Source organism: Astatotilapia calliptera, chromosome 20 (genome assembly GCF_964374335.1).
Source record: "Astatotilapia calliptera chromosome 20, fAstCal68.1, whole genome shotgun sequence".
Lineage (NCBI taxonomy): Eukaryota > Metazoa > Chordata > Actinopteri > Cichliformes > Cichlidae > Astatotilapia > Astatotilapia calliptera.
This window is the reverse complement of record NC_137441.1, coordinates 11,482,048-11,507,237: the sequence shown is the minus strand read 5'-3', so window position 1 is coordinate 11,507,237 and position 25,190 is coordinate 11,482,048. Positions and strand designations below refer to the sequence as shown.

At 38.1% G+C, this 25,190-nt stretch overlaps 1 protein-coding gene across 2 annotated transcripts; it reads right to left on the bottom strand.

Moving 5' to 3' along the window:
- On the bottom strand, positions 1-21,945 carry gls2a (glutaminase 2a (liver, mitochondrial)). Of its 2 annotated transcripts, XM_080295576.1 has the most exons (18): positions 21,485-21,944; positions 19,767-19,854; positions 17,904-18,025; positions 13,917-14,046; positions 13,751-13,830; positions 13,443-13,606; positions 12,564-12,622; positions 10,729-10,761; positions 10,573-10,631; positions 10,422-10,488; positions 10,255-10,305; positions 8,249-8,425; positions 8,004-8,135; positions 7,725-7,823; positions 4,406-4,467; positions 3,153-3,229; positions 2,941-3,004; positions 1-2,846 (listed from the first exon to the last, which is right to left on the bottom strand). In XM_080295576.1, the coding sequence occupies exons 1-18, from the start codon at positions 21,694-21,696 to the stop codon at positions 2,690-2,692; spliced, it is 1,833 nt and encodes a 610-aa protein (XP_080151702.1). In that variant the 5' UTR covers positions 21,697-21,944; the 3' UTR covers positions 1-2,689. The 2 variants fall into 2 exon arrangements, with proteins under 2 accessions (XP_080151702.1, XP_080151701.1); XM_080295575.1 differs by having other exon boundaries at positions 13,443-13,830; positions 21,485-21,945.
- Between the last annotated feature and the right edge of the window lie 3,245 nt (positions 21,946-25,190).

Sequence of the window (25,190 nt, the reverse complement as noted above, 5' to 3'; positions counted from 1 at the left end):
TATGTGCACAGCTTATATTCACATTCACATATTGTGTCAGCCCAAATGTACACTGTTCCCAGCACCTGACACATTCAGATATTTGTTTGAGAAGAATATCCAATGAGAAGTGTTTTTCAAACTGCAAAAAAGAAAAACAAAATCACATCACAGTCCATCAGCAGAGTAAACTGAAGCCTTGACAAAGAAGAGTGTTTCTCATGGGCATTAATACCCGTTTTATATGTTTCACATATAATCAACATCCTGGTTTTGAGAAACATGGACAATCCGCCTGACGTACTTCAGCAGAAACTTGAACAGTGTGGCATGTCAAAACCTTTTCTGAACATCTTGTGGCTGAGAAAGAAATCAAAACAACTGCACAAAGATGATCAGAAATTACTGCATGGTCATGTACACAGGAAAATAGGGAAAAAAAAATAGGTTACTCATGTTTCCTATAAAGACTAATTTGGACATACAGGAGTCTGATATGAAACTGACTGAAACGGTACTTTTAGTGTTTCAGACATTAACTACAGTCATGGTAAAAAGAAATTACAGCCCCCGTCAGTTGTATGGTTTTTTTGAACAGTTATGGTCAGATGTTTACATAACACTCATTGTGAGCATGAATGATTTCTTCCAACTGTTCTTTTTCAGGGTGGAATAACTATACAGCACAAATCTTTAATGACTTTAAAATCCAAAAACTGGATTCACGAGTTGAAGTTATTTTGGATTATTTCTAATCCACACAGGGTCAAATATACTGCTTAATGTACTACAGTGTCTTGACTTCATAAGGCCTATTAACTTCTCCTTAGTGATCATGATTGGCCATTGATATACAGTCTATTTGACAGCACTCATTGAACTGACCAATACTCAGAACAATGGTAAAGTCCAAAGAGCCCAGTGAAGATGTAAGAAGGAGAAATACAGATTTACAGAAACTGGGAAGGTATCTGGAGCCATTTCTAAAGAACTGCAGTTTCTAAGATCATAAGTTCAAACTGTACACAAGTACAGGTTATTTGGATGTGTCACCACTTTGCAAATGGTAGGAAGAAGATCCAAACTGTCACATTTAAATAAAGGGAAATTAGTTAGGATGATCAGGAAGAATGCAGGAACCACCAAGTCTGCCATGAACTGGAAACTGCTGGAACACCAGTGTTAAGTTCTGGACTTTGGATCATTGCAACATCTTCATTCTTTTCTGTTTTTTTCAGTTTTGTGACCTGACATTTAGCCGTCAGACTGACGGCCTTACACTTGAATCGGAACACTTTGGTATACAGAGGAGTTTATGGTCGACTCAATGACTGCAGGATGCCCAGATCCTCTGACTACTAAACTAACAAATCATCACCCCTACATTATCCAGCTTAAAAGCTAGTATGAGGTTTGTGCTGGTATGCTGTGTTTGGTTTTTTGCCAAACACAGCTCTTTGCTTTTGGACCGAATATCTCCATTTTGCTGTTGTGCTCAAAGGACATTTGTGGGTTGTTCAGATTAAATTTTGCAAACTGAAGTTGTGCTGACAAGGTCTTTTTAGGGAGAAGAAGCTTTCTCCTAGAAACCTTTCCAAGACATTTTCTGTCATTTTCTAATTGTACTGTCTAACTGAGGCCTGTAGAGTCTTGGCACTGTGTTAACACACCTGAATGCTTCACACCTGCAAACTATCTAAACATCTGCTTTTACAAAAGGTGGTCAAACTTGCTGATCATCAGTTAATTAAGTGCACTTAGCAGCGCTTGGCTGCCATTTACCCCCTTAATTCCTATGGCTGCAGAGAGGCTCTACTTAGTTTTTCCACACACAGCTTTTGGATTTTTTGTTTAGTTTTTTTTATAACGTCCTTTCACTAGCTGGAACCACATCACATTTAGGTTTTACAGCATTTCAAGTTGATAATGGCAGATGGTGTGAATATGAATTGAGACTGTGGTTTGGGGAAGGCCTCAGATGGGACTGGCAGCAGGGCAGATGCCAAGGTAAAAATGAGGAGGGCATGAACTGAAAAAGAGAGGAAGGCTGGGAGACAAAATCAAGAACAAACAGCTTGTAGTGTAGGGGTAGGGGTCATATAAAGACAGAACTAGAAGGGGTGTGTATAGAGGTGTGGTCCTACTCCAGAAATTATCTACAAGATATTAAAACCTTATAATTTAAAGAGGATGTCCCTTCTTTTTGCCATGACTATGAATCATATCCTGTCAAGGTAGAATAATTATTAAAGCAGCTTTAGGCATATTTACAGTCATTTCAGTAGAAGCATAAACCTATTATTATGATTAAATTACTCACTAATAAGGCAGATGATACAACATCTCACCGTGTTAAAAATAAATAAGCACTTTAGATATTTACATCTCATTTATCTATCGGAAGCTGAGCATAAAAAAAGCATTAAAGTTTCAACGCAGTCCAAATCACAATATAAATCAATGTAATTTTTCTCCACACAAGCCTGACATTGCTTGTTTGTATAGCGCTTTTCTGATACAAACCTTCTGTCTGCAAAGAGATACAGCTTTTCACAGTCTATGAGACGATGCTCACGTAACATTTCTACCACATTTAAGTTGAACTAATTCATTCATCACTGCTCTCAGTCTCACTTCTCTTTCATTCCTCTCAGCTACATAATAAAAAAAGACTAATTTTCATTGCAAGCTCTCATGATCCCTAGTAGATTTAAACAATGCTCTTCAGCGTATCAAATGCGGCTTTCTGCTCATCTGTGTTGCTCAGTGAGTCGATGTCATCGTACACACGCTGGTACTCTTGCAGAAGCGAAACAACAACTCCATGGCCAAACTGCATGGCGTCATCTAGAGGTGTATTCCCCCATCTAACAAGTAACAGGGCACAAAATGGACATAAATGTTTTTTTAAAGTTAGTGTTATCGCTTTCAAATGAAGGAGAGGACAATTTAAATTCCTACCTGTCCTTCATGTGAGGATTCACTTTACATATCTCGGTTAGAAAGATTATAGCTTCCACTTGACCTGAAAAGAGAGGAAAAAAAAATGCAGCAAGCCCAACGTCAGAGCCCAAAGAACAGAAGACTAAACATGCTGTAGTCAATTTAGACTTCTTTGAATATTGAAGCCAGGATTTTCCAACAATGAAAGAAATAATAATGAAAAGTGTCACCTTCTGCAGCAGCGATGTGGAGCACTGTGCGAGAGTCGTAGTCCCTCTGCTCCATGTTCACAGCCGAAAGGGCAAACCTGGGGGGATAACAAGGACACGGGAAGGCGAGATAAGACGCACACGAAAAGGTTATTGTAACTCCAGTGAAGGACAACTGTCAGAAACCATGGTATGTGAGAAACAGTTACATGATGAAATCACATTTATATGGCAGCTAACATGCTCTTTAATGTTTTTTCCCTTTCTTTATGGAGAATTAGGTAAGAAGACTGATACCGCCTCATAAAGGTCTGTTACAGCCAGCAGACAAGCTAGCTAGACATAAAGACTGTTAACATACAGTAGGGGTGGGGGGAAAAATCGATACTGTGTAGTATCGTGATATTTTGTTTGCTAATAATGTATCGATACAGGGACAGCAGAAATCGCTATTTTGTTACAAAAAAAGTTTTTGTGCTCTGACTTCAGAGCATGTTGATCCTTTTTCTGAGCAAGAATCCTGACATTCCTTCACTGTCCAAATGTATTTAACTTTTTTTTGGCAGCAATAAACATGACAGTTTACTTATTTTAATTTAAGACATGTTTTATTTTAATTAAGTTTAAAACTTTTTTATTTAATGTTAAATTATATTTTGTTTTAATTTACTTTCAAATTCTTCAGTTGCTGAATGGGCTGCATAGTTTTCATAAACTGCATAGTTCAGAATAGCTATAATTGTACCAGATGGTTGCATTCAGTTAAGTTGGACTAGACTGTAATACAAACCGTTCAGTTTGTCAACAATAAAACTGACTGAAATGAGAGAAAGACTGAGTGCAAGACTTTGATATTAGATAAAATGAATATTGATAAAGTTTACCTTTATGTACAGAATCTGAATATCGCAGATATTTAAAAACAAAACAAAAAAAAAACAAAAAAACAATCGCAATAATATCGTATAGTGCGTTAAGTATTGTGATAATATCGTATCGTGGGATGTATGGTGATTCCCACCTCTAACATACAGTATGTTAAAATGTATTTATTTAGTATGACAACAAGAAAACTTAGCACAAAAAGTGATTATTTCTTTGTTGTAACAATGTGACACTGTTGTTTCCTTTTAAATGGTGCCACATTATAAGGAAAATGCATTTGCATTGATGCCCAAAAATCTGCTTATGTAAGAATGCATCATACAACAGTTTGTGTTGTGTATGTGTTTCTGGTAAAAACTAAAAAATGATTATATCCAGGTTTTACTTACCTTCTTAGAGCAGAGACGTCACCATTGTATGCTGCGAACATCAGGTTTACCACTGACTTGTTCTAATGGATCAAACAACAAACACTGTGAGAGTGGTTGTATCTGCTTTGTTTTGGATGCTCATACTAAACATGGCCAAAGTATTGCCTATTAAGGCAATCTGTATAATGTTAAAGCTCAGCCTTCAGATTGCTCTAGAATCTTAGTTTCAGATGCATTTTGTCTCCTTTAGGCTCAAAGAAAGGGAGTCCTTAATTATGTCATCTCAAACACAGATGGTTGAGAACAGTTCCAGTCAGTCACAGTCAAGATCATGCAACTCATCAAAAGTGTACAAGGTCGCAACAATAATGGAGACAGGAGAAAAACTCGGGCACCTAAATACTTAAACTGGTCCATTGTAGGTGATGTGAAGCGATACAGAAAGAGTGTGATTACGCAAATACCACATCCTATGTGTGGTATAAAGTGTTTACACAAATTAGTATTTCATGCAGTGAGTTGTAGTTAGAAACCTCACAGCTTTAACAGTGTTAAACGAGTACATTCTAAACACCTTTAACCTCCTAAGACCCGAACTCTTCCATGGCATGCATTTTTAATTTCTCTTTGATATTTGGGCTGATTGTTTTTACGTTCATCAGGTCCCAAAGAATTGCCAGATTTTTCTTTACCTAATCTTTGTTTCTAAGAAAAATGAGATCCACATATGAGGATATTCATATAAAATTTCGATAGAACAGTAGCAGTATAATGTCCTCGTAAGTGGATATCAGGCCCTTGTAGAGCAAAATTGAGTATTTTGGTCTAAATAACCCAAAATGTGATGTCCACGTATGTGGATGCCAGGTCCTAGGAGGCTAAACAATCAAACCTTTAAACAATCACAGATCTTGCTGTCCAAACCTTCTGTTTTTGAGAGCAGCCAATCAGAAGAAAGCTTATTTAAAGAGACGGGTAAGGGAGATAAATCTGTTTGTTTAATGGAGTGGATAAATAAGAACTATTTATCCTCATCCTTGTAACCTTGGACTCTATTTGAGACCAAGGTTACAAATATGAACCTTGATAATGAGCATAACAGGGCTCCAGTATATTGTTAGTAATTCATGTTCCTACTTCTCTGACATCATCACCAAAACCAGTCATAATGCTCGGGTCTTATTTTCTACAGTTGACAGGCTAACAAACCCTCCTGTGTCAGTGGCAGCTAAACTCCATTCGACCATGGCCTGCAATGACTTCGCCAAATTCTTCACAGACAAAATCCAAAAGATTAGACAAGCAATTGGTACATCAACAGCAAATTCAGGATATGTACTGTGTCCACTGAAAAACTGTTTAAACACCATCAAACAGTTTCACCCTATTAACAGCAAAGACCTGGAGGACATCTTAGGTCAACTGAACACCTCCTCTTGCCGTTTAGATGTCCTGCCAACAAGTTTTTTCAAAAAGGTCTCAAAGACTTTGGAGTCAGACCTGAATAACTGCTATGATGCCTTCCAGTCAGGTTTTAGACAGAACCACAGCACTGAAACCGCTCTGACCAAATATGTCTGAATACAGACAGTGGAAAAATGTCAGTCTTAGTTTTGCTGGATCTCAGTGCAGCATTTGATACAGTTGACCACAACATATTACTCAAACGACTGGAGAACTGGGCAGGTCTTTCAGGAACTGTACTAAACTGGTTCAAAACATACTTAAAAAACAGGAAATACTTTGCATCAATAGGTAACTTCACATCTGTGCAGACAAGTATCACATGTGGAGTTCCCCAAGGTTCCATCTTGGGACCCCTTCTGTTTAACATTTACATGCTCCCACTGGCACAGATTATAAAGAACAACAAAATAAACTACCACAGCTATGCAGATGACACACAAATATATATCACAATGTCACCAGGAGACCGAGGCCCTGTACAGGCTCTTGGTAAATGCATTGAGGAAATTAATGACTGGTTATGTCACAATTTTCTCCAGCTAAACAAAAACAAATCTGAAGTAATAGTCTTTGGTGCCAAAGAAAAACGATTACAGGTCACCAGCGAACTTCAATCTATACATCTAAAAACCACAAACCAGGTGAGAAATTTGGGTGTAGTGATGGATGCAGACCTAAACTTAGAAAAACCCATTAAGACAATAACAAAATCAGCTTACTATCACCTCAAGAATATATCAAGGATAAAAGATCTGATGTCTCAACAGGACCTGGAAAAACTAGTCCATGCATTCATCTTTAGCAGGCTTGATTACTGTAACAGCATCTTTACAGGTCTACCTAAAAAAAATAAAAATAAAAAAAAATCAGTCAGACAACTACAGCTCATTCAGAACTCTGCTGCTCGAGTCCTCACTAAGACCAAAAAAGTGGACCACATCAGTCCAGCTCTGAGGTCTTTACACTGGCTGCCTGTCCGTCAGAGGATAGACTTTAAAGTTCTGATGCTGGCCTATAAAGCTCTGAATGGTTTAGGACCAAAATACATCAGTGACCTCCTGACCCAGTATGAACCTTCCAGATCCCTCAGGTCATTATCAGTTCCCAGAGTCAGAACCAGACACGGAGAAGCTGCATTCAGCTTTTATGCTCCTTATATCTGGAACAAACTCCCAGAAAGCCTCAGATCAGCTGAAACACTCAGTTTATTTAAATCCAGGTTGAAGACTCACCTGTTCTCAGCTGCATTTGAATAAAGCACCAAATCCACACTTTTAAGCTTAAATTTCAAAACTTATATTTTAACTACTGATTTTATCTACTGTTTTTTTTTAAATCAATTTTAAATCATGCTTTTTATTGTTTGTTTTTTAATGTCTCTGTAAGGCACTTTGAATTACCTTGTTGTTGAATTGTGCTATATAAATAAACTTGGCTTGCCCTCTGCTGTTTAGACTGCTTACATTGAACTCTGGTTCTCTCTCTCTCTCCCTCTCTCTTCGGTGCAGTTTGTTTGTGCAGATGTGAACATGGTGCAGACCAAAACTAAGAAGTTGGCAACTGACTGCTTCCAAATATGTGATGATGTGTGATGCTTTATTTATATTTGGTCAGATAACCACTTTTGTCAGCTCTTTCCTGTATTTACTTTTGTTGCGCCTTCCACAGATACATTAGGCTAATATAAGAGGACTGAAAGTCCATATTTGGCTTGTTCGCTGTGAGTTTTGTGAAGTAACCAAATGGGAAAGTTTACAAACTCATCCTCTGACCCCAGACCAGAGGAAGCAAACTATCGGTGTGAAAACACCCTTAGTTAGTCAGTCACCTGAAAAGAAAGCACTGGCTACACTTGTTGCACTAAACTCACTGGATCATCATCGTCATCTAATCGTCTCCTCGGGTCGTGTTTCTTAGTGAAATGCCTCAGGTTGTCGTAATTGTGGAAGTTAAAGCAAGACACGAGATCCTGATGAATCAACAAATAAAAGACAATAATTAATATGATATACATAACATGTGGTGAATTTGATCTTTAACTTTTTATCATAAAAACACAAAGAAGACATGAACATTTAGCTTCTGTTACAAAATGTAAATATTTAAGACTTAAAAAAAAAAAAACTGTCATTATGTTTAAGAAGCATACCTGACAGAAGTGAATGCCACGAACACTGTTTCCAAGACGATCTAATGGTGGGGACCAACACATCATACCCATGACATTGGGGACCACCAGCAGTACAGCACCTGAAACGCCAGATTTAGCCGGCAAGCCCACCTAGACAAGGACAACCAACAAAACATCTGAAATCTCGATGCAAACATCTCATGATTAGTACTCTATGATAAAAAAAAAAAAATCAATTTTCTTCCTCCAGTACAGGGACTCACTTGGAAGGCAAACTGTCCAGAAAAGTCATACATGCCGCACGAATGCATGAGACTTAGGGTGTTGCGCACTGCCTCGGCACTCAGCACGCGGTCGCCTGTGATTGGACAAATACCCCCATTTGCCAGCGTGGCAGCCATGACGCTTCCTGACTCGCAGGTTACCTCTATGGAGCACAGCTGGAGTTTAAGAGAAAAAAAAAAAGATTAAATACTCACAGAATTGGACTATATTGTTCTTACTGTATTATTCTTACATTACAGATTTCTTTTGCAACGTGGAAACTTGTGAGGGAAATATTTTGCTCTATAGTAGTTTTAGTGTTTAACCCTTCACTTTCTTGATCAGCTGGTCGCCAACTATGTCAGTTTCTTGATGCAGAAAAGATTGTGTGTAAAGACTGCTAAGAGATGAGTCCGTAAACTATAACAGAAAAAGATCAATTAGCTAAATCATGTAAATTTCAGGTGTTAATTCTGGTCGCCATGATTGACTTTTCATGGTGCACATTAAAATTTGATCTTATTATGACGAATCTATCGACAGTAAGAGATGAGGGTGTTTTATTTTATTTTTTAGCTAAATGCTAATGTTTCGCTGATGCTTAGCAGGTACAGTTAGATCCGTCATTTGTTGGTCAAAAACACAATTTCTGTAGTTTTGCCTCTGTGTACCACCACAGTGGATTTTAAACCAAACTTCAGCTTTAATTCAAGGTTTTTTTACAAGAATCTTGCAATAACTCTTTAGTAAATACAATTTTTTTATATATAGGCTCTGATTTTCAATAGCTTAAAAGCAACTGAACAATTCACTGACAAGTTTCAGGGTCGGGTGAGTGTTGAATGGGTATTTCATGGCTTTTTACTGATATTTTAAATATGAGAGCTGCAGACTTGTCAAGTGAGGGAGGCCATCATTTGGCTGAAAAAGCAAAATTAACCTATCACAGAGATGGCAAAACTTTAGAAGTGGCCAAATAAAAAAATCTGACAGAAGGAAGGACGAAAGAAGAAACTAGCTTAATCGTTTCTGACCATTAAGGACCCTGAAATGTACTTTATAGGTTTTTTTGGTTCACTACAGACTTCTTGGCTTTAAATATATTATCTGCCCCTGCTGGTAATGCAACTTCTGCATGCATGCCCATTTCATGTTTTGGAGAGGCAAAGTATGACATTGACAACTAACAATATCTAACCAGGAGAAAAACATTTTGCAGGAGGTAGGAATATCATAATCAAAGTCTATAACCAAGAGACACTCAAGAACAGGAAGGCTAAACTTTGCCAAAAAAAACAAAAAAAAAAAACTAACACTCAAGCCTGCAAAATTCTGCAAAAGCGTAGAGGGCTATGTTCTGATTCAGCCAAATGCTGCAAAACAGCATGACAGCACTACATAGAGCAAATCGATAATGACCCCCAAAAATGCTACATAATCAAACAAAACGTTTCTTAACGTAAAGAAATGGGATAATCTTCAGTAGCCAAGTCAATCATCTCAACGCTACAGAGCATGCTTTGATAAAAATGTCTGTAGTACCTTAACAGTTAACGGAAAATTGTTGTAAAACCCCTTGAAGTAAAGCTGGAAGTATGTACTTCAATCACATATTGATAGTTTGATTTAAAATTCACTGTGATGTGATGAACAGAGGCAGTGAACTGTAGCAGAGTGTAGCTTTGCCCTAGAAAAAGAAGTTTCACTGTCCAGCAAATTATCGACCTATAATAATCATGAGGTTTCTAATTACACTGCTTACTTAGCTAAACATTAATATTAAAGCTGAGGTTAGTGGGAGTGATACTTATTTAAATACTTGCAAAGTGTCATAGATTATTGGACAATTGGAAACTTGAACAAGGGGTAAAAAGATTCATGACTGGTGCCGCCATCCAGTTGTGTTTAATCTGGATCAAATTGTTGGACCAACTGACAGGGAGCTGCTCTGCTAGCATACACATGCTAAAATATTGTTTCCAACAACTTTAAAGGACAATCTCACCTGAAAGTAAAAGTCAAGAGCTGCAATCATATCTGCATTTTCAGGAAAGCACTGCAAGGAATAAGATTAGAGTCAGCATATACTATTCAATTAAATTTAAAACCTCAATTCAATAACCCCTGAAGTAATTAATATTGTATGCAAAACACCAAAAATAATAAACGCACCTTTTTCTCTTTGAGGTAATACCCAATGGCAAAATTCCTGTCACCAGTCTCCCTCTCTGACTGGAAACTGCCGGCACACAGCGATATGAAAACCATCATTCAGGGCACAAAATGACAATAGTTTTTACATTTCTTGCAGCAGGCCACTCACGTTGCATTGCTGAAGCCCACATACTCTGTACCAGCCATGCTTTTCAAGAACTCCATCACCTGCAGTAACATCACTTTTAGAGACCATTGAGCAGGAAGAACAAATACCAAAAAGGGACTAGATATAAAAATTTCTAAAAATAAAACATTTACTTACATAGTCAAACCTCTCAGCCTTATTTGAATGAGGCTGTAAGAAGAGAAGAGGAAAAATAACTTTCTGTTGCCAGCTCAATAGAGTCAGTAAGTCCCTACAGATGGCAGTGTTTGAGTGCTTTGACACTGAAGCATACTTTTGATCTTGGGTGTGTGTCAATATCTGATGTGCACATGGTGTGTTTGAGCGTGTCAGCCCTCGTGGCAATGTGCTCGCTGTGACGTGAGGGCTGCTTATGGTTGTGCTTGAATTTCATGGACCAGCAGATGATCATTACCGTGTTGTAGAGGTACCAAAAGGGGATGGCGCTACATTCATATTTAATGGCCTTATCTCGAAAGGTTAAGGATGATAGCAGACATCACTGAGTTCAAGGAAAGACCTGAGGACTAAATCTCATGACCACTAAAAGAGTAGGCTTTATGTCTTTCAAGGGAATTTATCTCTGGTGTGCTACCTAATATGAAAAATTATTTTTGACCAAAACATACAGATGTTTGATGTTAAACTTTGATATGTAAACCTTAGCAATATTTATGCACTCCCGAATTTGCACAAATGTTGCATCTTCTATATACTTTGTAGTTTTAGCCTTTAATTTCCTTTTCTGTGTCTAAAATAAATGCTTTTTAAGTATATAATCTCCTCAGTGTAAATATAAACTATATGCAGAAACACTGAATAAACTATGTTGACACAAGTATTGCCCCCTCTAAACACACTGAGCTGTGAGGCTGGCTAACACACCTTCAGTTCTGGGGGCCACAATTGGCCACAAGCATGCACACGCCATGTTGTCCGCCCCAGACCGATTCCCCTCCCTTGCAGCTGCACTTGGCCCACATATGATAAGAGTCAGCTGTCAGACTTCAAAAACCAACACAAGCAAAGCCTCTACGACCATATATGACTGTATGTTTTGGAGTAAAGGCAAAGATCACAGATAAGTCACTATGGGGGGCATATAATCTCAGCCAATAGATAAGGATGTCATGGCTGTTGCTGACGTTATCCATCAGGAGGGAGTTTGTTCAGTAAACTTCAACCTATTTGGTATAAAAGTGTTGCTTTCTAGAACTTTGCATAGTAAATAACATTACATCACCAATAGTTTGACCTTTAAGAAACCAGCAATCTGTGGCTTTCAGCTGTGTATTTCTTTAGCGCTTCATACCCATGAAAAAAGCAATTTTCTAAACTAGTTCACAACATTTAGCTCACAATTGTCTTTATATTGAATATTCTACCGTCCAAAGTACCACTAAAGGGATTTGCTTGCTTAGGTCACACACAGATTGCAAACTGTGGCACAATCAGGTTTCATAATGACTGCAAATTTTATAAGATTGCAAACCATACAGGGCTCGTCCCTACTCATGCACTGGCTACAGGAATAAAAAAAGAGTTTGTCTATTTTTTTGAAAGAGTTATTTTTTTGGCAACTTCAAGCTCGTGTTGAGCCGGCAGCTAAAACCCAAGTGAAACCATACATTATGAAAAAATCTTTTGCAAAACCTATTTCACTCCTGCTTTGTACAGACTTTTAAACAGGTGATTACCCCTTTGAACTGTGAATCTCTGGAGAGGCTACAGAACACTATGCTGCACTGTACTAATTCAAGGGAAAACATTTAATAAGGACTGGGTTTAAAAATGGAAAGCCTATTTTTGGTCATGTCCAGCTGCCTCCTAAGAGACTCCTCTGTTTTGCCCCAACAACCTCATATAATGACCGACAACTACGTAGTTATTTTATGTGCATATTCTTAAACACAGACATGTGCATTCAGTAAGCATCTATTATCACATCAATGTATTCAGGGCTTAGATTTTACCTTAATTAAAGAACTGATGACAATAGCTCCAGCATTCACCATGGGGTTGTGTGGTTTATCTGCACAAGAAATGAGAGCAAGTTATCACTGATTTGCCCCTAACCACAAGAATAATAAACTGAGACTGCTGAGACTGGAGAATAAATTTCATCTTGGGGGCTTAGGATGCAGCGACGGCTAATGAACTGAAGACATGCAGTAAAATCCAATTGGCTTTAGAGATGAGCAGGTACTTTAATTGTAACCCAGCTGGCAGGAAAATTTCATACAACATTTGTAAATGTTATACCTACAAGCTCTAATGATGTTTCCGATTGGATGTTCAAGGAATATTTCTAGGTTAGAAGTTTAATGCATTTCTGACTGCAATATACATAATAAATATAATGCTTTGAAAATGTTCATTCATAATATTACATGGAAACATTAAAAATGCAAATATTCTCTGCATTCAGAGAATATTTCCAGGATGTTTTTGGCATTCCTTTAATGTGATGGAAAAAAGATAATAAGCAAAATAAAAACAAACAAAAAAAATACACAGCCTGTGTGGGTTGACTCTGGGTACTCTGTTGGGACATTAGGTTAACTGTGGTTCTTAACTGGAAATAGGTGGGAATAACCATCAAACCCTCTAACTGCAGCTAAATACACAGATAACTGTTTGTTTTCAATTCTGAAATTGCGTAGTAATGTTGTTCCCATCCACATAATGTCCTCACAGAGACCACGCACGTGCTGATCGCTGGGTCGGGCAGAATAATATGTGCAGCAGTGTCTGGACATTTGAAAAAATGGAGGGACAGATGTTCTTGTAAACTCTGACTCATGTTATTATCGCAGGGAGCATAAATGGGGTTCTTTACGCAAATCACTTGCCTTCCTCATTTAGGGACAGTTTGTTGAACTTGAGACCACTTGGCTCTTTGCCCACAAACTGGTGAACGTGCTCACTGCCAAACTCGTGCACAGCGATGGCGTACTCCAGAGGCTTCACACATGACTGCAGACAGAAGGGAACCTTGGTGTCACCCACAGAGTGTCTGCATGACATGAGGATGTAATGGAGAAAAAAAATAAAATAAAATAAAAAATAAAATAAAAATGGAGGCGTGTTAGTGAGGCAGTACACACGGTGGAGGTTTAGAGAATGGAAAGACGTAGAACAAGTGGAACTGATACTGCACCTCTGTCCGTCGATTGTGCACAGAGATACACCCCACAGGTCAGGGCTGAACTTAGCCAACTGTGGAATGTAGTCAGCCACCTGCATAAAGACAAGAAACATGTGAGTGAGCTAAAAAATGATGACGCACACGCTAAAATCAATACGCGTGTTGGTCTGGCACTTACCTGTCCCCCCTCCTGCTGATGCGCACTGTCGTACATTGTATCAATTTGGTGGACAAACTTTTCAAAGTCTGGGATGATAAATTTTTTTCTGAAAGCCTTAGTCAGCAGCATGATGTTGTTGCCCACACACCTACGAAAGGACACAATTACAATGAGGTCAAGAAACCCTTAAAAGGCGCGCTTTAATTAGTAAATTTTGATATTCCTAACTGTCACTGAAGCTACTTTGTAGCAAAAACACTGCCCATAAAACCACCCTTCAATAGGAGGAGCCAAATAAAAGCCTTTCAGTGAGTAAATCCAGGTACCGATCAGTGTTTTCATGGCAGACATTATGACCCTTTACAGTTAAAAGACATTATATATATTAATGCAAAGATGGTTCTGTGCCAGGGAGCCGTGTCAATGTGACAGAAATGCAGCATGTACAATTCCCACAACTGAACCAGACTAATGGATTTAATAAATTTTATTATTCACACCAGTGTGATAAAACAGGACTTTTATCCCATGTAATAAAGTGTAATGGAGACTGAGATGTTTTCATAAACAAATAAAATCCCTTTGCCTCTGCTGTGTTAAGTTACAGCAGAAATTGTGGGAAATATTGGCTTACTTGGATTATTAATATCAGATGTATTCTTTGTGATGTGAGACAGGCAAGCAACTACACCTCAGCTTCACACGTAAGACAACAGAAAACGCTGAACAGCAAACACCAATCATAAACAATTAACAATTACAGGGCCTCTTGGGTACTTCGCTAAGCCAAGTCGAGACGAGCTACGTGATTAAAGTACTAAGTTAAATTTAATGAAATTTGGTGGAGAGGTGGAGCTTTGTGAGGTTTTTGATGACTGCGGTCTTGGTCTAGGATATTGTTTCAGAGTGACTCTCAGGACGATTAATCAAACAAAGAGCTGTACAGCTAGCAGGTCCTCAAATGGAGCCATATAATACTGTGCAAAGGTATTGAGCTTTCACTCATGTCTTGGCATTTTGCTTAAAAAAGAAAAAAAAAAAAGAAAAAAATATGTGCAGGATTTTACTGAAACTTGCAAACAAATCAAGGTACAGCACGTAAGGCAAAAAACAGAGTTTCTGCAATTCTAAATAAGCTTGAAAGCCAATATTTGAGATCAGCACCTTGCGTGTATTAAGCAGTAGCTTGAGTGCAGGAAGCTGGTGAGGAACTTTGTGGAGAGGTCTGGAAGAAATCACCTCCTTTTCAATGTCAGCAAGGCAAATTGTAGACTGCACTATTTTTCATTCTTAACCTGTTACTGTAAGACAACAACTTCAATAAAGTAGCTATCGGTCTATTCTTTCACATAGCCTGAACTCTCTGAGGCAAGCTTTTGCTTTAACTTCTTTAAGTAGTCTTCAGAAATAGTTATCCAGTCTTCTTGGCCAACCTGTGACTAATAGCGTTTTATTGTGTTTCATATTCAGGTATGCTTTTACTGCACTGACGGTGTTTTGGGGAATGTTGTTATGAAGCTGTTGCCCGTGAGACACTTTGTAGATAGTATTGCATCACAATGTGACTTTTCTGAGTTCATAATTAAATCAGTTTTCAAGATCCTCAACACCACTGGCTGAAATGCAATCTCATTTCAGCCAGTGGTGTTTTCAGCCATGACAGAGACTCTGCTGTGTTTTGAAACACACCATTCACTTTTGTAGTTTTCTAATGACCTTCCCATGACAGTGATTTGAACTACAAATGCACCTTTCTTAAGAATGTTTCTTCACGGCAGCTTCAGTGAACAGCAGATGGATCAACTGAAGGTCCAGATCCATCCATCATGTCTCGTATCAGGTCTTTGTTGGATTTCTCTCCCATTTCTTAAGGACATGAATTTCAGATACGGTTCATCTTTTGCAGATAGTTTTTCATGCCTCCTACTTCTTCTTTTGTACTCCATATTTCCAGTTCCCTTAAAAAAAATTTTTAAGAGCACACTATGCACTGTACATGCTTATATTTTCTACAAAAAGTCTTTGGGAATCACCTAGTTGGTGCAAAAACACTATCTTAGGCCAATCAAACTGTTATCATTAGCATTTTTCAAGGATTAATCTAAAGAAATATGAAGAAACGATTAGCTTTTGCTGCTAGTAACAGTAAAATCTTTATTTATTATGGGTTGTTATGTGTACACTCAACACTAGTTCATTACTTGAGCCTTGCATGATTTATAAGTCAAATGGCAAAGAAACAATTCCTCTGAAAAAGGTTAACGATTGGACTGACTCAAGACTTTTTGCACAGTACTGTATAAACTGAATGGCTTATACATCAGAATGGCTGATTGCACCTTTAAGCTAAAAGTTATATTAAGTAGTTTACTCTGAGTTATATGTAGTTGTATTACTACATAACCGTTTTTGAGAATTAGTCAAAACACTCCTCTGTAATATGAGCGTCCAACCTTAAACCCTTAAAAACCTGAACCATGAAATAAAGCATTTATTGAAACTTAAATAACATTAATTTGCATATATTTTAGTTCATCAAATGAGTATAATATTTGTTATGTTTGGTTTTTTTTGCAATTTTGTTTTATTGCAGAAAAGAAAAACTCATTGATGATGTAAAAGTCTCAAAAAAATGATACACTTGGCTTTACAAGATAAACCTTTGGCTTTTTTCAAAGAAAAGGAGTCCAGACATTTTCTTTAGCTTCTTTGATCCAAGCGGAAAATCCTGAAGTTATTGAGAAAGGTGGTGCCTGAAAAATAGTTTATATAACTAAAACATCAATCAATAATTGAAATCTTCAACACGCAGGCTTCAAAGTAACCTGTTTCAGGCCAACTGACATTTAGCTAAAAGGGTAAACAAACCTGCCCATACCAACTCATCCAGTAGTTATTATAGATTTCCATTGCTGTGTGTGTTAACTGCTCAGCAATGCAGTATGCTCTCAAGGAAAGGTATGCACATTCTGTCACAGCTCTGAACTAAAATATCTGGGCCCAGAGGCCTCACTAATCCAAGACGATGCTAACGTGAGGTTTGGGACACCAGGAAAAGAGAGTGGAGAGAGCTTCCATTATTCATACGGGTCATATCTTTAAAAAAAATAAAAGCTAGCTCTCTCCGTTTCTAGTAGCATATTTATAGTATGCTCTTGAGTGTTCTTCAGGAACAGATGACCTCACAAATTTTAGAAAACAAGCACAGAAAATCAGAAATGACCAATTAATTTTAACAGAGATAGTCAGACTATTTAACCCTGTGCTGTTCCAGGCCAAAGGAAGAGAGCGAGTGAATTACACAAGTCTGCTATGAAATGATATGTCTGGTCAGCAGCCTGCATAGCACTTACGGATCTGTTGGGCCTGCTAATGTAATTGCCACAGTCTGGAGCCAAACCAGAATGATGCCCTTTCATTAACAGCCCCAGAGACCCCCTGTCTTCCAGCACACTCCACTGCTTTGGCTGGCATGCATGCACGTGAATTTTGTTAGCTGCAGCTGTCGGCCATAAAACGCCCGTCTCTGTCAGGCCCTTGGACTCAAATAGCACTGATCACAGATCACTAACAAACACTCATGTGAAAACTCAACCAAACTTCATCATTTTCCTCCCATTTACTCAATCTTTATTTGAAAGATTATAATTAAATATATTTCACTCAAGGTCTTCTGACTAGTTTTCAAGTATTCAGCAACTGTGTCCCCAAACGAAATCAGTTTGGCGATTGTTGCTCAAGAGTTGGCAGTTTGTCTTGTAATCAGAAGGTTGCCAGTTCGAGCCCCAGCTTGGACAGTCTCGGTCGTCGCCTACTGGTGACGGCCAGAGGGGCCGATGGCAGCCTCGCTTCTGTCAGTCTGCCCCAGGGCAGCTGTGGCTACAACTGTAGCTTGCCACCAGTGAGTGAATGAATAGTGGAATTGTAAAGTGCTTCGAGGGTCTCGAAAAGCACTATATAAATGCAATCCATTATTATTACATCACCATACACAATGTTTTTCACCTTCTGAAAAGTTTCTTATCCATCATGACTATCCCAATGGAGTCACGGGTGGATTGTCGCATCTGATGGACACAATCGCGTAGCCGAGGGTCAGATGTTAACAAGCCTGTTTTTCTTAAAGCCTGCAGAGAAGGGAAATAAGAAGCACAAGGGAGAAAAGAAGGGAGTGACCTACTGACATATTCTTTCACACACTGAAAAAGCTTTTTATGTAAGAATATTAAACATGTGTCAAGGACATGTACAGTGAAAGAGCTGCAAAGCTTCAGGTGTTGCCACAAGGGAGAGAGGCGGAAATACAGGCATAGACCAGATCACTGGAATCCCTCTCGCAAGTCACAGTGACAGCCGCTGTATGTGGGTCTATTTTGGGGACACCATGTGTACAACCCTCCTGACCAGTGAGACACCTTTTGACTGGTAAGTAATTCTGTAAGCAAGCACGCGGCTCCAAACATGCTCTTGCAGGAAGTGCTGAAATTAGACTGTTGTAGTGTTCCTGAGTCTATTTTAGAGTCGAGCCCTTCAGTTGACTGTTTGAGGGTTGGGTTTGTGAGCACAACAGACAGAACTTTTTATAAATATATGTTAGCGAAAGGCAACAGCTTTTAAATGAAGCAGATTGTTTTTTTAACAGCAACATGACGTTCAGTTGTGCATTTAACAGCTTGTTGAAAATAAAAAATAAAAAAGAAGAAAATTGGGTCAGTGGAAAACACACTTATAATTAATTTTTACAAGCTGTTCATCATCACACACAATTATCTCCTTTTCATTCACAAATGATGGCCCAGTGTATCCTTTGCTAAAGAAGGAAGTAAAGGAAGAACCAAAGTAGCTTTTTTAGTATTTAGAAATTTCAAACATCTCTAATTATGGCTGCCATGCATATACTTCTGGGTCACTTTACTCACTTAGAAACCTTTCTAAGCAAATGTAACTATTTGACTGCACTCAAAGTCCTGACTCTGCCTTTTTTAGATCACCTGCTTTAGGTTTCCAGTGTTTTATGACACCCTGAGGGTCAATGTGTTTTGCAGTTGTTATTTCCATTGCAGGGACACCGAGTACCACTTTCCCGTTCCATCTCCGCTCCAGTAACCTCTACAAACACACCAAGTCATTTGTGCTGTCACCTGTGTTGACACACGTCTCTCCTTCTTAATGTACGTTCTGTTTTAAAAAGACTGAGTCGTCATAGACACCGCAGTCACCAGCTGTCTGTATAACATGTCCCATCACAGGAGAAAAGGGAAAAAGACTCCGAGTTTATGTTCTATGCTCTAAGTCTATGTTCTACTTCTCAGTAACCTGAGCTCTTGTGAGACTTTTAAGATATGAAAAGGTTCATATCTGTTCATAGAAGCATGACTTTTTTGAATGTGTGAGCTTAGTGGGACCTCATGTATCTGACAGGAACCTCATAATGCTCCTAAGATTAAGTAAGGAAATAGTAGGTGCTGGTTCCTAAATTAAATTCCTTTAATCTACTAATATTATTAAATCGACCAGTACAACATCTCAACTGTAAAGTCCTGTTGTAATTAAAGGCAAAATAATAATTAAAAATTAATGTGAACAATTAATATTGCTCTCTGATTCTAATTACTTTGGTCCTTAGTGCCACAGCTACTATATATAGTCCTATTGCATAAGAAAGTCCCTAGACACTTTTTAAACTGGACTCCTCAGTCAGGTGGAGATACTCTGGATTCCTGTTGTGGGATAACATGGCACTGCCAAGGGTGATTTGGTTAAAGTCAACGGTGTAGTCGAGTGTGTTTGTGTATGTTCACATGGGCCATGAAAAGCCAAAACAGTGCTCAGTGTGACAGAGGAAGTGTAAATGTGCTGCTGACGTACAGAGATGAACTGGGAGAGAGGGATCATCTCTTTGCCATCAGTGATGGTGTAGAAAAGCAGGTCCTCCATGCTGGACATCAACCTGCTTCTATAAAAACAAAAAACACACACGCAATAGGTTTTGATGTTTAAATGTGGACAAGCTTCAATGTCAGAACTTGAGCAATGAGTCAAAGTTTATGTCAACATAAAGCTAGTGTAAATACTGGCATTTTTCCAGTGATCTACTTTGATCCTAACATAAACTTTGTTTTAGAGAAGGCTTAACTACATGTATATTTTTAAAAAAATCTACATAAAATATACAGTGTAGTTTTTGGAGTGTTGCATACAATTAATATGCAGACAGATATTTTAAAATATAATTGAACTTATCAATTTTCATCTATAAGAAGGGCAAAACAATTAACCTGCTTGTCATGAAGTGTTATTGAGTTAGCAAGGGTGACTGAATCAGTTTCCAAAGAACCCAAAGTAACAGCACCATAGTCATTTTAAGATTGATAATGGTGTCACTCCTTTTTACAGCAATTTTTGCATCTTTCCTGCTGTAATTATATACATAATAGTGATCACTTGAGATTTACAGAATATGCACTTTAATATAGTGTTAATCACTGCACTTTTAATGTGTCTGTGTTTAGGCAATTAGCAGAATAAAGAAGGAAATTAACTGCTTTAAGTCTGGCAAGTAATTTGGTGCCAATTAAATAAAAAATACTGTTATATCAAATAATATGAATTCAGTGCCTCAATTATGCCATATTTCTCAATTGAGTAACTTTTATCACTAGCAAATACTTATTATTTAATCTACAAATTACTTTTTTGTATACACAGAGATTCTTGTTTTGTTTGACCAGGAGCCCAAATTAGAGATATTTAGTTACTCGCTATACATTCCTTACTTAAATCACTGAAGGTAAGTGAAAAGCATCAAATCAACATATTTAAAAATTTGAAACAGTGAAAATGTGAACAGCATAAAGAGGAAAAAGGGGACCAGGCAGAGTGATGGCCTGCTAATTAAACACAATATGTGTTATGGTAGCCTAGCTTTATATGTATTTTTTTACATTTGTTTTTTTTTTTTTTTTTAATGTATTGGGTTTGCTCATTTCAGTTTAGCTTTTATTGTTTAAAAATGTATAATTTTAGTTTAGGATACGGGTCATGTCAAATAGGAACCCCAGTCTCAGTTAGCCTGCATTAAAGCCTCCTGATGTAGTAACCACACCGACAAAAGTTTCAAAATAGCCTTCAGTGTAGTTTTGTGGGAAGCAGATGTTATATTGTTTCTTGACCTGGCACACTGCCGTATTGTTAGTATTACAACTGTTTTGTCAAAGTTTGCTTTCCATGCATGTGTTTAATTGCTTTTATTAACCTCTGGACAAAAGCAAACCAACATTTTTTTTCCAGCTATTAGCAAACATTAGCTGCCTGCAAGCTGCAGTTTTACATCTTACAGACTTCATTGGTGAATCTTCCCAGCTTTACATAAAAGGTAAGACTATTTACCACAAAATAAGAAACTTTTCTGACAAATTTTACTTTAGTTAGTGTGGCCACCTGTTACTACAAGCTTGAATAATGAGGGGGACTTAAGCAGCTAATGCTAGTAGAATTATTACTCTTATTGTGAGAGTACTGTAGTAAAAATAAAAGTACTGAATGATTTTTTGACTAATTAATGATGACAGTCTTCTGTGACCTACTTGGTGTGTCCTTGGTCCACATCAGGGCCCTGCTGGTGATGATAGGCTCTGTGGGTGTGGGGTGATGCTGCTGCCCAGCAGGGGAGAAGAACAGGTTGCTGAGTCCTGGACAAAACCATGCTGTCAGCTCCAACTCTAGCAAAGATCCCTGCATTTTTAAATAGCTGCAGGATTCCCGGGTTAGCTGTCCTCAGACTTTTCAGGCAATGCATTGTGATAAGTAGGGCTCAGCGTTTAATAATTCAAAGTAGTTTTTTTTTTTTCTTTCCTCCAGTAGCTGATCTTGAGAGATATCTGTGACCTGCGCTCCTTGGTCCTCGGAGCTTTAATAGCAGCAGCTGTCTTACAGACGGGATCAAGTAGAGGCTGTTGCTCCGGGGCGGGGCTGTGACACCGGCAGCATGGTGGGGTCAACAACCAGTACCTATCGACATGAAACTGATGTAATTTCGGCCAAAGTTAAATCACTTCCATTTAAACAAAAGAAAAAAAGAGAAAAAGATATATTCTCTATACTTTTCAGGGATTTATATTTTCCCCCTCCATTGACCATCCAAAAATATTTATAAATTGAGATTAAATGGAGTTAAAACCTGAAATGAGCTCATAAACAAGCTTTGCTTTCGTTTTTAGGCATATATATATATATATAAATAACTTACAGAAAACAATCTAAAATGGTTTGTTTCTTACTGCATGAATAACACATCCAATATCCAATGCCTAATATTGAATTCATATTTGATTGTTTATGCAAAATCTTACATATATTTCTCCTATTAAACTGTTATTTTTGTTTTTATTATTACTAATAATAATGTTGGTGATGATAGTGTTTAACAACAACAACAACAACAACAATAACAGTGTTTTCCACATTTTATATGAAGAATATAGGCAGTGTTTCATTATAAATGCGTCAGTAGGACAACTGGCTCTTCTATTAGTCATGATATGTAAATATGGACTGATGTAAATGACCAACTGTGTTGTGTTTGTCTCCTACATACTTCCTGTAAGGTTGCAGTCAGGTTGTCGCTACGGTATTTTCTAGTGTTGTGACATAGTGACACCACCTGGTGAGTTTCCCACGCTCATGGACTGAAATCTTACGGTCCTGTCCGCTAGGTGGCGTACTCACTCCAGGACCTTCAACTCAGGTCAGTTTCCCCTCTCTAACTCTGTAGTTTTACTGAGTACACATCACAGTGAGATCTTTCCTCTCCAGAGGGTTTCTCAGCATGTTTCCTGGTGCTTCAAAGACACTTTAAAAAGATCCCTTCTTATTTTTTTGAGTTTTGGACTTGGCTTCCTGTCTTTGATCTCAGCTGCTATGTGAGATGTTCACTGAAGAGTATCACCAAAACTTTTACTCCTTAGTAAAACTATTTCTCATCGTAGTGGAGGATTCTTCCGAATTGCAGACATCACATGAAAATATGTATATTTTCTATTTTTATCTATTCATATTTATCTATTTATTATTAAGGCAATCAAATCATTGAAATACAGTCTTTCTCACGCTTTCAAACTGTGCAGTAACACTTTAATTGTAAAGGGACAAGATATTATCTTTATTACCAAATAAACAAGGCCTTGCTAGGAATGGCCTTCTCCTTCGCATTTCCAGCCATATCAGTTCTCTAAAGAAGTATATGCTAACCCATGGTCCCTCTGTGCTACCTCTGCCGGTTGTAGCTTCTCTGTTTTCAGCAGAAAATGTTTTCCATTCCTGGGCCAATGAATGCCACCTTTGTCCCTTCATCCTCCGTGTTGTGTGAGAAAACCCCCCTCACTGCACTCACCAAGCCTGCACAAACTTAACCTCTTTCCCCCTCCACCTCACACAGGAAAAGAAACTTACCGGCTCTGGAGCTTTGATTCCATCTTAGTAATCTGGAGGTCTGGCTAAAGCCTTGCAATAGAGGCCACTTTGGACAGACGTTTTTAAGTACCTTAGGGAGGAAAAAAGGTGAAATGTGATTGGAACAATTGTTAGGATATTCTGGATCAAAACAACAAATATAGAATAAAGGCTGCTATATAAGAACCTAGAAAGAGCTAGAGAAAGATGTTGGTTATAGCTGTTTCGTCAAAGTGAATTGTGTAGAGGTAGTTCATACAAAAAAATGTGGTAATTAACAGGGTAGGAGATATCTATTAGTTCAAGGCTAATTTAAAGCCCTGGGAAATCCTCATTATCAGCCTGTCCTCACCACATTACCAATTACACTGCCATTTTCACTGGATTGGGGCATGCTTATTTTCCTGAATCACTCAAAACCGTCCAAGCCCTGAAACACATTTTACTCATGCTACCACACACCACTCTTGTTCGGATATTACCCCAGAAACAAAGGATGTAAAACGCCTTAATTTAATCCATTTCCAGTTCCTGTTAAACTCAAAGCCTCCTACACCGCCTGCATGGCAATAATATGATATTAGGAAGAGGTATTAAATAGGTATAGCACATTGTGAAATAAAGCTCCTCATTAGAAACTATTGAAACCTTGTAGAGATTTAATGCATCGTTTAATGCATCTCTCAAATGAAAGGATAAGGGCCATTATCCCTGTGCCACCCAGGGTGTAAGGAATTCCATCTCTTCTCTAAATTGAGTCTTACCCACATAGCGACACACACACACACACACACACACACACACACACACACACACACACACACACACACATAGAGGGCATAAAACTGAATTATAATACATTCATTTCCTGGAGACTTATCCTAACCATCCAATCCAGTATCATAGGATGTCTTGTCATATCTGTTGCTCGTCTGTCTGTCATAATATTGCCCCCAAAGTGGCAGCAGTAACACCCCGGGATGTTGTAGTGAGCATAATACTCATTAAAAAGATATCTAAGTTGAAACTGTTTTTTTTTCTTTCATTGTAATATTCTTTCTCTCTGTGGTGACCAAAATCAATCGCAGTCTTTGGTCTGTACAAAAACTACCAGCTTATGTTTAACTGAGGCTTGATCAGATGTATCTGGTGGCTATAATTAAAACTGACTATCCTTTTAATTTGAAATTCCTTTTTTGTGTTTCTCTGGGGTTTGTGTCCTTATCAAGCTACGCTGTTGGAATAGTAATGCAAAGTGAGGATTTTATTTAATTCAGCCTCCTGTTAGCTTATTGGCCGCATCACATTAAGAAGAGATTACTAAAAGTCCAGTATGGGTATGATGTTTGATTACAGCATTATTCAATCAGACTTGAACAAATCAGAGCCTGTCTTTTAAATCTGTAACTATAACTGTTCACCTTGAGCTCTAACCTTTAATAATAAGCATACTTTTTGACAAAGCTTATTATGACACTGTACCCTCCCTGATGCATTGACCGTTTCTTCTTCACTTACATATTTTCACTCACTGTTATTATTAAACTCTGGCTCTTTTCCACAGTCTACCTTTGTCCTGTCTTCCTCTCCTCACCCTCAGGTTGTGGCTGATGGCTGCCTCTACCAAAGCCTCGTTCTGCTGGAGCTTTCTTCCTGGAGAAAGGGAGTTTTCCTTCCTACAGTCACAAAGTGCTTGCTCACAGGGATCGTCTGTTTGTTGGGGTTTCCCTGTATTATCATAGGGCCTTTACCTTTAAATACAAAGTGCTTTGAGGTGACTGTTGTTGTGAAGTGGCCCTATATAAATTAAATTAAATTGATTGACATACAGAAGTTCATATG